Source organism: Amphiprion ocellaris, chromosome 19 (genome assembly GCF_022539595.1).
Source record: "Amphiprion ocellaris isolate individual 3 ecotype Okinawa chromosome 19, ASM2253959v1, whole genome shotgun sequence".
In the NCBI taxonomy this organism is placed as follows: Eukaryota; Metazoa; Chordata; class Actinopteri; family Pomacentridae; genus Amphiprion; species Amphiprion ocellaris.
This window is the reverse complement of record NC_072784.1, coordinates 1,905,499-1,920,290: the sequence shown is the minus strand read 5'-3', so window position 1 is coordinate 1,920,290 and position 14,792 is coordinate 1,905,499. Positions and strand designations below refer to the sequence as shown.

Sequence of the window (14,792 nt, the reverse complement as noted above, 5' to 3'; positions counted from 1 at the left end):
ACAAAAAAAGACAGGGGGGCCGGTTTTGACCCACGGGCCGCTGTTGCACACCCCTGCTTTGGAATCTAACTTCATGATATCTGCAGTTTCTGACAGAGTCCATGCATTTATCGACACCGCTGGAGCAGCATTGATACAAAACTTTATTCTCACAATATCAAAATTGACAGACCTACAGAGCTTTGTAGATTAAAAGGAATTAAGAGAGAAAACGACGGTGAATACAGCGACCCCTCCAGCAGGAGTCAGTACATTTCTGGTGTTTATTTGTTGCGGCGCTGAGCGGCGGCAGCACTCGGCGTGTTAAATAGCGACGCACATGACAGTTAAACAGAAGAGCAGAAACAGGGCAGGGGAGCAGGTGAGTGGCCGTTTCATATTTCATTCTGGCAGCGACAATTATACAAAAAAAAAAATCAAAAACAGAGAGAACATATGCGTCGAAGGAATTCCTTAAATGACATAAGTGTGAAATTTCCTACAACTGCATGTCGGTGAAAATAAACAAGAAACACCTAACTCCTTCCAGATACTTCTAAAACTAAATGACAAAGTTCATCATAAAAAAGAGAACTACAGGGGGAGGAGGGTGTTGTATCTACAGAGAGGAGGATGAAGAGACAACAGTCATGGGCCCGGGGTCCGCCTCGCCCCGACACCTTCCACAGCGACCGGAGGCTCCGTCAGGCAGAAAATCCAGCGGTTCAGGCTGAAGCTCTCTGGCAGGTTTTCTGTCTGACTGCTGTGAGTTCAGGCCGACAGAAGCGTTCGGCGGCGGGATGGAGGGCGGCTGGTGTGAAATGGTACCGGAGGCTTCGACGCTCACAGACTTCACAGGAAGTAGTCGGCTACTGGCTTCTTGGAGGGGATGCCTCTGGTCTCCTGCGGCGCCGCCTCGAATATGATGAACTCCCGCTGTAGATGCTCGTCCAGCTCCAGGATGGCCGCCACGTTGCCACATCTGGTTGATAAAAGAGACAAACAAAGGGCTGCGTTTTAATGAAAAGTCATTTAACCCTCCTGTTGTCCTCATTTGTGGGCACCAAAAAAATATCGTTCCTTTCTCTGAAAAAAATCCCCAAATTTGGTGAGAAATAAAAATTTAATAAAATAAAAAATTGCAAATATTTTCAAAAAATGAGTAAAAATCTTCCCAAAAATTCCTAAAAATATCTAAAGTGATTACACATATATCAGTAAAACTAACCTAATATTTTCTTTAAGAACATTCAGAAAAAAAAAATCTACCAAAATCCAACGAAATTTGCTGGAGCATTTTCTGATCTGTTTTTACAGATCAGAACAAGTGTATGACTGCTGAGGCTTTGAGCTTCCAAGATCAATTTCACAAATCACTTCATTCTTTTGTGAGCGAGGCCCAGAAAAGTACAAGCTGAACCCCATAAACCATCATTCAGATGGAGTTTTTCTGTCCTTCCACTGTAATGGATTTTTTTTTTAGCCTCTACTGGTTCAATGCAGAAGATCCCATATAGTGTGTTCATCAGGGTTGTGCATTTGTGCTATTTATTTTATTTACTTGTGTCAAGCATGTTTGTGAGTTGAAGAAAAAGGCGTGAAAACATGCTGGGGAATGCAGTCACCCAGATGCAGGTGTGTGCCGACAGCTGTACTGATTAAAATAAAAGGCAGGTCTGTTGTCAGATCTGTGAGACAAACGGCAGAAAAATGTGGCTGAAATATCTCCTGTGTAGACGGGGCTTTAAAGCTTCAGCCTGAACCACGTTATAGCGCTTATTAAATATAGTTTAAGGCATCATTCAAACAGGAGAGAATTGTACATTTAAAAACAAAAGAAGCTGCTTTCACAATAAAATTCCAGCAGCTGTGGTCACCAGAATGCTACTGTAAAACTATGGTAAAACATTTTCTACATTCATGATAAAGAAATCTATTGATATTGTTGATGTTTGGGTTAAAAAAAAGTGCTTTATTCCATAGTTTACTACAAAAAAAGTTTTAACCTTTAAAAATTTGAAAATTTACATGAAAATACCACATAAAATAAAGTTTGTGCAACTTACTATAACTATTCCAGCATTTTTCCATCATCAGCACAACAGTTCATGTATTTAACATTAAATATGTGTATTTTTAGCAACAATTGCAGTTAAAGCTGTCATAAATATTAAAACACATGTCCGTTCATCAATTTGACCAGTAACAAACTGTATGTTTTACATGTAATAAATGTAGAAATGTTCCTTGTCATCAATACTGCAGCATGTTTCCATTACCAGCACAGCAATATGTACATTTAACTGGGAAAATCTGGATTCTTTTTGAGAATTAAATGCATAAATTACAGTATTGTTCTACATATTATGACATTTTTCCATTAAAAACTGTGCAGAAGTCTGGAAATGTATTTTTTCAAGAGAGAAAAAAATCTAAATAATAAACCCTACGGTTTCAATAGGGTCTTCGCACCATTTGGTGCTCGGACCCTAAAAACACGCTTTTCTCCTGATATTTACAGTGATTCAGTGTTAAATAAGCAGCATCAAACTGTTTTAGAGTTTACACAGTACAGTGGGCTTTGGTGGTGAGTTCTAGCTGTCTTCATTTATGGGCACCGAAAAATAATTTCCTCACCTAAAATTTCTGCAACCCCCAAATTTCTGAAAATGCAAAATCTTCAAGAAGAAAATTCCAACCAAAATTCAGTGAATTTCGCTGGATTTTGGTACTTTTTTTGTGAATGTTTTTAAGAAACATTTTTAACATTTCTTTTTTCCCACCAAAAAATGTTCAGAGATTTCCCAAAATGTTCAAAATGTGGACATCAGAAGTTTCACTGTGAAAATATTTTTTTTCCCCCCACATTTTCAAACTATAAAACGGGTCAATTTTGACCCACAGGACGACACGAGGGTTAAAGAAACATTTTCTTTTTCCACCAAATAAAACCCCCAAAAATGTTGAAAATGTGGACATCAGAAGTTTCACTGAAAATTTTTTGACATTTTCAAACCATGAAAGGAGAAAAACCACTAAGGGGATCCAGTTGGAGCAGCAGACTGACGTGTATGAAGGCCTATCAGATGCCAGAACAAAGACGAAGTAATCTATCAAAGACTTCCATGAAACCGACTCAGAAGTTCAACCTGTTTTTTTTTTGTTGTTGTTTGACCAGCAGGGATGCATGACGCCTGCTGATAACCGCTGCCACAGATCCTATCTTTGCTGCAGTGTTTGTACTCCACTGAAATACCTCACAGTGTTTCTGTGCTGAATCGGTGACATCACGTCTACCTGAGGTCTCCATAGCGACCTACCTGTAGCAGTAGTTGGGCGCCGACCACACAGTGAGCACGGTCTCGTTGAAGTGCCACTTGTAACCCTCCATGACCAGCTGATGTGCTCGACAGATCATGTGGATGTCGTTGGCGGCGTTAAACTGAGCCACCACGTCGCTCCCGAACAGGTAGCCGGCACCTCTGGGACTCACGCCCCACCCTGTGGTGTCTGAAGGTAGGAACAGGAAGCCGGTCAGGTAAATATCTGCTTCTTACACCGCACCACTGAAAGTTATTCCTCTACATCTAACCATAATCACACGACTGTCACACACTTCTGTAAATATGGAGTGTTTAACCCTCCTGTTGTCCTCATTTACAGGCGCCAAAAAATCCAAAAATCCTGCAAAAAATTCCCAAAATTTATGAAAATTTGCAAAACCTTGAGGAAAAAAAATCCAATAACTCCTTAAAAGTTTCCCTTAAAAGTTTTATTTTTTAAAAAATCCCCCTTATTTGGCAAGAAAATTCTTGTAAATATTTTCAAAAAATGAGTAAAAATCTTCCAAAAAATCCCAAAAATATCGAAAGTGATTACATATATATCAGTAAAACTTGTAATATTTTCTTAAGAACATTCATGAAAAAAATCTACCAAAATCCAGTGAAATTTTCAAAAACTTCCCAAAATGTAGAAAATGTGGATATCAGATATTTCACTGTGAAAATGTTGTTTCCTTGTCTGAAAAAAAATCCCAAAATTCAGCAAAAAAATTCCACAAATTCCTGAAATTTTGTAAAACCTTAACAAAGAAAATTCCTTACAAGTTTCCCTTAAAAGTTTCAATTAAACAAAAAAATAAATCCCCCAAATTTGGCAGGAAAATTCTTGCAAATATTTTTTAAAAATTAGCAAAAATATTCCAAAAAAAATTGTAAAAATATCTAAAGTGATTACTTATTTATCAGTCAAACTTCTAATATTTTCTTTAAGAACATTTACAAAAAAATGGATTTTGGTTAAATTTTTTTTTTTTGTGAATGTTCTTAAGAAACATTCTTAACATTTCTTTTTTCCACCAAAAAATTTTCAAAGATTTCCCCAAAATTTTTGAAAATGTGGACATCAGAAGTTTCACTGTGAAAATAGATTTTTTCCCCTACATTTTCAAACTTTAAAACGGGTCAATTTTGAGCTGCAGGACGACACAAGGGTTCAAAGTCTGTAGATACCTTCAGGGTCCGACCACAAGAGGTCACACATGGGCCCATCATGGGGAACCTCCTGCTTTCTGTCAATGGTCCTGATCTGGTCCAGGGTCTGGATGGAGGGAGACAAGCCTCCGTGTACGCAGAAGATCTGAAGAACATTCAGAGAATATACATAGAATCAAATGAAACTGACAGAATCACATGTAGACTCATCATGCTGGTATATTGTCTCTGTGGGAGCTTTTTCAATACCATATCTTTATTTTTTAGGCCTGTTGTACTTTACGTAATTCTTGTGCTTCTTTCTGCCTTATCTGTATCCAGCTGCTCTAACATGTGACTTTCCTTGAGGAGGGATCAATAAAGTTTATCTTATCTTACATCAGAAACTGAGTCAGGTAAGGAGAGAACACATTCACATAGAACGACTTCACGTCCGAGAATTCAGCATAATCATTATTATCGTCTTCAATGTAGAAAAAAATCACACAGTCATGCATCTCACCTTTCCATCGATGATAGCAGAGAGAGACAGGTAGTCGAATATCTCCGTGCAGTATCTCCACACAGTGACTGAGCCGTATTTGCGGAGGCACTCGTCGTAGAAGCCGTAGACCTGGGTGATTTGCCGGGACTCGTGGTTACCCCGGATCAAGGTTATCCTGTCTGGGTAACGCACCTACGGAGCAGAGCAGAAGAAAATTCATTAATAAATGCTTTTGATAGGTGCGCATACATCAGTAACAGGTGATTCTTTAGCCACACCGTTTTCATCTTATTTACAGGAGGTCCTCCACTTACGACGGAGTTACGTTCCTGCAGATCAATGTAAATTGATTTTAGCCGTAAGTTGGAATGAAAATGTAAACAAAACTGTTCCGTGCATCACAATATCGATCAGTTCTTCATAAAAGTCAAGAATACCAACGACTTTCATGCATGTGTGAATCATTTTACAAGAAGATAAAGAATATGTTGCACTGTTTTTACAACTTGATCTAATAATGCAGATGTTCGTTGGTGTTCCGAGCGTTTTATTAAATCTAATTTCACTTCCATGGTGTGTTGCCCTTAAGGCACTCATCGATGTACTTTTATTTTGAAAAAGCCTTTATTTTGAAGTTGTCTGTTGACAGTTGTCGCTTCCTGTCCGCTATTTTGATGGTTAGCTTTTCACAGGCAGGGCTCTCTGCTTTGTAAACACCACAGAGGGAATGTCATAAGTTATTAACTTCATTTTTGGACTGACTGTTTCAGTTAAAATGATTTATTTACATAAATTTATGTTGTTTTATTCTGTGTTGTTGCAGTTTTCACTTTGTTTGTAATGGATATCAAGAAGTCAAGTTTACTGCAACTCACGATTCATTTTGCAGCATGAGTTTAACGAGTTGGACAGCTGCAGCTTTTACCATCACCGTTTTCTTTGCCATCAGAAGAGTATGACTTACGCCTGGGAGCCATAATGAAGGGCAAAAAGTTAGTGAATGTAGCACAATCCAAGGTGGAGTACAACCGGAGAATGGAAACAAAGCCGTGACGACGTATTCGTCCGCTCTGCTCGTTAATTAGTTCCAACGTAACAACTAAATACTGTAGGTGGAGGATGCCATAAACCGAGGACTTCCTGTATTTGTTTGAAACATACTCCTTCCATTCTTGCCAAAAAAACGTGACTGGTTGGGTTTCAGCAGCAGATAAAAACTCATGAATACCTTAAGAGCTAGCAGCAGAAGAAAGGTCTCCACACTGTAGAAGCCTCTGTCCACAAAGTCGCCCATGAAGAGGTAATTTGTCTCCGGGACGTCCCCACCAACCTGTCACAGGCGGAGATTTAAAATAAGTTAACAGCAGCAAACTACAGATTTAATGTAAATCAGTCGTCCAGTCCACATCATAAATAATGCAGGCAGCGTTCTCTGTGGGATTGGACCTGCGTCAACCCGACCTAGCATCAATCTGCCAGGAGCTGCTCACCAACACACCCACATACACAACAACAGTCTGTCCACCAACTCCAGCTGTCCTCCAGGACGCACAACGCAACAAGATGAAGCTGCACCTTATTTATCAAAGCGTGCTCACTCTAATGGCAATTCTGATTAGATAAACATCCAAGGTACAGAAAAACATGCAACCCCTCCATTTATCACATTGTTCAGCCACAGAAGAAACCCAGCAACCAGCATGAACAATAAAACCTGAGCCAATTCCAGACAATCACACATTTTCTGTCAGCCACAGCTCTAAAAGATATGCTAAGGTGTCTTCCTAAAACTAGTGGCCATGCTGTTGCTTCAATTAGGTCTGAAGGATTATTTTTAAACACAATTGTTTTCATACAAAATGCTACAAGATGGGGATAGACTAAACAAACCATCATTTAAGGGTTGTGTTAAGCACTCTTTTGCATCTGGATAAAGTCATGGACGTCTCTCCTGCACCAGCCAGCTAGAAAATTTAACACGTTGACATCTTAAAAAAACAGACGATCAAGTCTGTAGTGAGCAGTATGTAAGAAAAAGAAACTTACTCTAAAGAGCTCTTTCAAGTCATAGAACTGACCGTGTATATCACCACACACCTGTGAGGAAAAAACAGAAGAAACACAGTTAGACCACATTTTACTGACTCCTAGTCAATTTCTCTGCAAACTGGAGCCAATAGATGTACACTTGTTGTACTTGTAGCATTTCTTATTTAGAATTCTCAGATTTGTTTGTTTATTCTTTTACTGTCTGTTGTTGTTGCTGCTAGCTACTGCTCTCTGTACACCAAGTCAAATTCCTTGTGTGTATTCACTCAGCAATAAAGGCTTTTCTGATTCGGATGTTGCCTACCGTGACAGGAGAGTCTACTCTCTGGACATTGCTTTCTTCAACCAGAATCTCTCTGAAAAAAACATGCACACATATATAGGATTATTTCATGTTCTATTACAGGGACAGAACATACAGGAACACCTGTAGTTGTATGAGAAAAGGCTAAAGACATCCACTGTTCTGGCTGGTGTCTCTTCTGTTTGTTTCTCGTCTGATGTCGCAACCAACTCTCATATACAGCTCATTACAGTGTCTAAACAAAAGCAATATCACAATTCTTGAGTGATCTGCCTGCACCTTTTGCTACGTTCTGCCAGGCCAAACACTTTAACACCATTGAAAAGCAACTATAAGCCACACAAAAAATTCAGGCTGAAAACTGTGACCTCTTGCAGCCGCCTGTCAAGCTGACTGCACAGCATCACAGAATTCGGGGAGGCTTTTTAATTCTGCTCCTCCATCAAGACAAAATAATATGACAACCAACAGCAGACAGAACCCACGTTCAAATTAAAGGCTGGACTGATAAATAACTCGGCCCTGCATCCCAATCTGAGTTAGCTGATCATCTGCCAATATCCAGGTGCAATCTGACACTCAATAAATACTGCAAAGAGACAAGAGTACATAATTAAAGGACATCACGGAAGGTAGTTAACAAGGGTAAGATAAGCTTCTATTTAAAAAAAAGGTGACCTGTAACACAGCTTGGGTCTAGTGGCATTATTATTACTGTAAGGTAGGCTACAAAAATATAATTAAAGAGTGCTACATGCTAACTCTACACAGATAAAAATGAAAAACAACTGCAGAAAGTCTTCAGAATAAAACACAATAAAACTTTGACAGTCAATGATGCAATAAAAGACAAAGTTGAGTTGAGCGCATATTATAAACAACTATTCAGTAACTTAGCTTCCTAAATCAACAGGTGTATCATGCGTGATTTAGACGATGCTGTCCATACATTTATCATCTCTAACACTCACACTGTTTTCCCTGTCAGTACAGAGGCCAGTTTCATTCGTTACCTGGCTTTGGCACACAGTGCTTTGACTTCATTTTCCTTAATGAGCTCACAGCGTCTGAGCTGCTCTATCTGTCGGTCCAGGTCACTGATGTCCCCCATTGTCACACACATAGGGAGAGCTGCTCACACACTTCGTTCACACACTCCTCTTCTCACACTCCAGGGGTCACTGAAACACCAGCCTCTTTTTCCTCAAGGCAACGGTTTCAGACGGCCGCGACAAAAACAGACGGGGCTCTTCAGCTCTTCGACGTCAGGCTCTTGATCTGATGCTGATCAGAAGAAGAAACTGTAGGAGGAAAAGAAATGCTGTAAACGGATTCAGAAGCAGCAATGAAGCAATTATCATTCTGCACTACTGTGTTTGTATATTCCTTTGTAGCTGGTAAATATCTGGATATCAATCAACCTAGTGCCATGCCATTCGATCGTTTCGCTACATCTAATCCGATCTTTTGCTTTCTGATTTGTGACTGTTGATCATTCCATGATGTCAGTCCGGCTATCATTTTCATTCTCTGTCTGCCTCGTCCTCTCTTCCCATTAACTTTTCCAGTTGTGACGATATATTCTAGGGTCTCTTTCCTTACGATGTGTCCAAAAAATGTTGCTTGCTGTTTCTTAATTTTGTTCAGCAGTGTATAATTTGTGTTTAGTATTTTTCAAACATCTTCATCGGTTATTCTGTCCGTATCAGATAAACGTAGCTGTAAAACCACATCTCTGCTGCAGTGATTCTGTTTGACATTTTATTATTCATGTTCCCAGATTCACATCAGAACTGGGAGGATGTTAACAGCTTAGAGTCCTCATACGGACTCTAAGCTGTTAACATTCCTTAAAAGTTTCCCTTAAAAGTTTTATTGAAAAAAAAAAATCACCCAAATTTGGCAAGAAAATTCTTGTTAATATTTTTAAAAAATGAGTAAAAATCTTCCAAAAAAAAATCCTCAAAATATCTAAAGTGATGACATATATTCCATCCATCCATCCATCCATTATCTATACACCGCTTATTCCTCACTAGGGTCGCGGGGGGTGCTGGAGCCTATCCCAGCTGACTCGGGCGAAGGCAGGGGACACCCTGGACAGGTCGCCAGTCTGTCGCAGGGCTACATATACAGACAAACAAGCACTCACACATTCACACCTACGGGCAATTTAGAGTAATCAATTAACCTCAGCATATTTTTGGACTGTGGGAGGAAGCCGGAGTACCCGGAGAGAACCCACGCATGCACAGGGAGAACATGCAAACTCCATGCAGAAAGATCCCGGGAAAGCCGGGACGCGAACCAGGGATCTTCTAGCTGCAAGGCGAAAGTGCTAACCACTACGCCACTGTGCAGCCCCATGACATATATTAGTAAAACTTATATTTTAACATTTTAACATTTCTTTTTTTCCACCAAAAAATGTTCAAAGATTTCCCAAAAATGTTGAAAATGTGGACATCAGAAGCTTTCCTAGTTACTAAAATATTCAACATTTTCAAACTTTAAACCGGGTCAATTTTGACCTGCAGGGCGACACGAGGGTTAATACGTGTTTTCCACTGTTGATGAACTTGCATTAGCACAGGTGAAGTTATGCGTGTAAAAATATGCATTATACATTTTCCTATGTATGGAAACTTACGGCCCACGCTATATATTCTTTTGTAGATTGTAAATATTTGTAGATATTTTATTAATACAATTTTTCCCTGATCTTCTTCCTATAGTTTCTTTTATTTATTATTATTATTCTCTTTACATATTCCTAGGGTGACACTAACAAAAAACACCAAATTCCTTATATATTGTGTCCCATTTAAGCTGATGCTGATGAACACAGCAGCACTGAAGTAACCGGATAAACCAGTTTAGCTTCCGATAATTATATAACAAATTCAACTACAGTTTCCTTAAACCGGGTCTGAGCTAAACGACGATCAGAAAAGCGCTATGACATATTAGTCGGTTTACACACAGTCCAGATGACCAGAGGACCTCGGAGAGCTGACGGTCTCCGTCCAGGAATGTGAGGCCTCGGGGCGTAGCTTAGTAGCGAGCTAACCGTTAGCACGTTAGCTTACATCACTGCTAACGACGTCAGCGAACAACTGATTGTTTGATAAGTTAGCCGACCATTTTGTTTGGGAATCTGTCCTACACGCGAGCACAAATGTCTGCCAGCCGATGCCGAACACGTACGCATACTTAACCGTGCTAATTAAATGTTAAAATAGGTTAGGTTACGAAACGCTCTGTGTTAGCGGGCTAACCGGGTTAACTTACTTAGAATACGGCGTCAGTGCTGCTCGGCTAGCTACCGTTAGCGGCACACATTCAAACGATCTAAGTCGACGAAACAAAAGAAATAGTGTTTACCGTGAAGAGAGCGATAGCAGAGGTTTGGGAAACAAACATCAATATGTTTCATTCCGTGAATGGTGGCTTCTCTCGCCGTTCACCGGCCCCACTTCTTCCCCCGGTATCGCCTGTGCCGGTTCGCTCCTGCCGTGCTCATGAACGCCACTGGAGCTTCCGCTGTAGGGAGTGCGCATTGCTCGTTCCCGACAGCCGCCGGTGACGAGCGTCAGCGTGGAGTTCACAGTCCACAGATGACTTCATTCTACAGCAGGTTGTCAGACTCATTCTAGTTAGGGTCCGAGCACCAAATGGTGCGAAGACCCTATTGGAATGCAAGGAATTATTTATTATTATTTATTATTATTATTATTATTATTATTATTATTATTATTATTATTATTATTATTATTATTATTATTATTTTCCGGACTTTTGAATTGCCTTTTTGGCGGCCTTATCATACCCCAAAACGCATCAAACGTGGCATGCTCATCAGGACTGGCGAAAAATTTGATATTTTATGGGAGTTGCGCATGTGTGTGGCAAAATGGCTCCATAGCGCCCCCTGGAAAATTGAAAATTTGGTCATTAGGCCAACTTGCACGATGTTTCATGTACAGCTACAAAATTTTGTATGCATATTCAGCACATCAGGAAACCCAAAAAAGTCAATCATGACCACGCCCTAACACCAACAGGAAGTCGGCCATCTTGAATTAGCTATAAATTTTTCAAAATTAATAACTCATCGGGGATAAGTCCGACAGACGTCAAATTTGGCCAATATATGCAAACACGCGACCTGATGAAAAATTATCAAAATGTTCATTTCATTTCAAAGGGCGTGGCCATGGCGACTCCCAAAAAAATGGATCCTTCGCCATGAAACAGGAAGTGGTGTCTAACTCAGCTGTACATGGTCCAATCTGCCTGAAATTTGACATGTGTGATCAATGTCCAGCCCTGACAACATCCATGTGGTTATATACATTCACAGTCATAGCGCCACCTTGTGGTAGCAGGAAATTGACATTTTTCACACTTTGATGTACTATTCTTAGCACGTTGATCAGATTCACCTCAAATGTGGTGACATAAGCCTGAACACATTGATGATGATTCCCAAAGAAAATAGTGACTCGTCATCAAGGGGCGTGTCTGTGGCATTGCGCCGAATTTCGATTTCTCGCCATAAAAATTGAATTATTAATATCTCAGCTGGAAATGATCCGATCCGGACCAAACTTGATGTGATGGACACCAGTCCGGTTCTGAACACATCCACATTCATAAATTTAGAAATACTCATAGCGCCACCTATTGGCAACAGGAAGAAATTGTCATTACATTTGCACGTGCCATTGCCTGATACTTTGTCATATGATTCTGAAAATTGCTTCACATTGACGATGGCACAGTGTGAAGATTTTGACGATTCATAAAACGCTGTTGCCGTGGCAACGTATCGTTGCCGGAATAAACAAAGTACTTTTTGACAGGTTAAAAATGCTCAAATGCTCGCCAAAATTACCACACATATCTGGACCGGCAACCCATTTCAGATTTTAGGGAAACTGCACATGTGTTTGGCAAAATGGCTCCATAGCGCCACCTGGAAAATTTCAAACATTTACTACGGCCAGTACGTGTCACCTAGAATTATGAAACTTGGTAGGCATATGTAACTCGTCAAGACACACCAAAATGTAATTGACAGCCATGCCCAAAACCCAACAGGAAGTCGGCCATTTTGAATTATATGTCATACGTTTTGACGATTTTGGGTCATTTTTGTACATTTTCAAAAGCTATAAACTCACATAGGGTAACACCGAGAGAGCTGAAATTCGGCCAGGATGTAGTCCAGGCATGGGTGATCAAAAGTTATCAAAATGCTCACCTTAAGTCTGAGGGCGTGGCCATGGCGGCCTCGTGAATTTTGATGCTTCGCCATGAAACATCAACTGCTGTGTAACTGCCCTAAACATGCTCCAATCTGCCTCAAACTTTACAGGTGTGATCAGAGTCCAGTCCTGATCACATCCATAGGCCGACATAAACTCTCGGTCGCAGCGCCACCTGGTGGTTGGAAGGAAATGCTCTATAACTAGCCTGGACATGGTCCGATCTGCCTGAAATTTTACGTGTGATCAGAGTCTGACCCTGATCACATCCATAGGCCAATATACACTCTCGGTCGCAGCGCCACCTGGTGGATGGACAGGAAAAGCTCTAGAAGTAGCCTGAATATGCTCCAATCTGCCTGAAATTTTGCACGTGTGATCAGAGTCCAGCCCTCATCGCATCCATAGGCCGACATGCACTCTCGGTCGCAGCGCCACCTGGTGGATGTGCGTGGATTCGCCGACCAGCAAGGATGCGAGGACCCGTCCAACGCTGCTTGCAGCTTTAGTTTACTTTTTGATCGCAACAACTTGTCAAGATATGGAAATGATTTTAATTTGATATTCATTTCCACGTGTAGTAATCCTGACACCACAGCATACAAACTAAACAGGAACTATTAAGGAAGAAGTTTCGGTTATCTCCCTGCCTTGTAAATGGAGAAAATTTATTTTTAAAAAATGCATAAAAGTTTTCTTGGTGCATGAACTGTGGCTGCTGACTGACCTTATATTGCACAATGTTCAATGTCTTTAAATATTTTCACAGTAAGGATTCATCTGTCGATCTATCTATACCTGAAACCTGATCCTCTGTATATAGTCTTCTACATGTTTGTTGTTTTTTTTTTTTTAAGAATAAAGTCATCTGTATATAATGCTATGGGCAATTTTTGCACCGTTTTTTTCTTATTTATTCTTGCACTGCCTTTATACTCTTATACTTTCTCCTTTCCTAAGGAAGAAGTTTCGGTTATTTCCCCCAGTTATGTTTGAAATGTAACATTACTTCTTCAGCTCAGTGCATCAGTGATCATATTGGTTTAGTGGTTGGAAGTCAATAAAACATTAGCGTCAGTCAAATTGAATGCGTCAGTGGATGGAAGTGGTGGTTGCCTTGTGCTGCTCTTCACTTGACTGCAGCTCCATGGCTCCATCTGCTGGACGGACAGAAGTGCAGCAGCTGATGGCAGCTTCTTTGACCTCACGCTGCTGTCAGACCCACAGATTAGGGTTTATTTCAGATATATATAATAGAAAATAGTAATTAAAAAATAAGCTGATGTTGTATTTTTGCAGCAGTGAGTTTTACAGGGTTAAGAGCAACCAGTCAAAGGTTATTACTGAGGATTTTAAACAAAAACATTCAGGCAAACAGTTAACATCATAGGGTGCCTGACATGTTTGTTTTTTTTCCGGGTCGATACAGATTTTTTTTGTAATCAAGGAGATCAATAACCAAGATTTGGAATCACTACACATTTGCAGAAAAAATAAAGTTTTTGAACAGCACATAAAGTTAAGTTAAAATTAAAATAATCACGAGTTGCAGCCTTTGCTTATTTATGTTTTACATGCTGAAGTTGTCCTTCAGTGTTTCACTGATCAGATTGTGCTGTGGGCAGGACAAAGATCAGAGGGAGGCAGCTGCAGCAGACCCAAAGTAGTTTCACATTCATTTATCTGATCAGATTTCAGGGGGCTTTTTTTTTTTTTTTTTTTTTTTTTTTAAGAAATGGGACCAATAATTGAAAACATGCTAAATATCAGATGGGATCATTGGTGTCACAGGACATCTGCAGACACAGGTCAAAGATTACAAGGAGTTTATTTAACGAATGAAACTAAAACCAACACAGAAAGGATAACTAAACCAAGGTGAAAACAAAAAGGGGAAACCAGACTAATTGTAGGAGAAAGGTTCTGGTTTCAAAGTCTGTGGTCTGGCAGAGAGCGGAAGAATGAAGAACCGGGCCTTCGTGGATTAAGGTGATTGAGAACAGGTGAATCAACCCCCACATCTGTGAGAGAGATGGATGGATGGATGGATGGATGGATGGATAGATGGATGGATGGATGGATGGATGGATGGATGGATAGATGGATGGATGGATGGATGGATGGATGGATGGATGGATGGATGGATAGATAGGTAGAGAGGTAGATGGACCATAGATAGATGGATGGATAGGTAGATCCTGCAGTGGGGA

At 40.2% G+C, this 14,792-nt stretch overlaps 1 protein-coding gene across 1 annotated transcript; it reads right to left on the bottom strand.

Annotated features, from left to right (window-relative positions):
- Window positions 1-125: 125 nt before the first annotated feature.
- On the bottom strand, window positions 126-10,854 carry LOC111578007 (serine/threonine-protein phosphatase 4 catalytic subunit B). Its single transcript, XM_023284570.3, has 9 exons — window positions 10,697-10,854; window positions 8,326-8,613; window positions 7,313-7,364; window positions 7,006-7,056; window positions 6,188-6,289; window positions 4,978-5,151; window positions 4,494-4,620; window positions 3,300-3,489; window positions 126-961 (listed from the first exon to the last, which is right to left on the bottom strand). Exons 2-9 carry the CDS (start codon window positions 8,433-8,435, stop codon window positions 832-834), a joined length of 936 nt encoding a protein of 311 aa, XP_023140338.1. The 5' UTR covers window positions 8,436-8,613; window positions 10,697-10,854; the 3' UTR covers window positions 126-831.
- Window positions 10,855-14,792: the final 3,938 nt, after the last annotated feature.

Excerpts from the sequence above, each read along its gene's own strand:
- LOC111578007 (XM_023284570.3), bottom strand. The coding sequence starts at position 8,435 with ATGTGTGTGACAATGGGGGACATCAGTGACCTGGACCGACAGATAGAG. Across the intron at positions 7,057-7,312 it reads GAGTAGACTCTCCTGTCACG|GTGTGTGGTGATATACACGG; the intron begins GTAGGCAACATC and ends TTTTCCTCACAG. Across the intron at positions 962-3,299 it reads GCGCCCAACTACTGCTACAG|ATGTGGCAACGTGGCGGCCA; the intron begins GTAGGTCGCTAT and ends TTTATCAACCAG.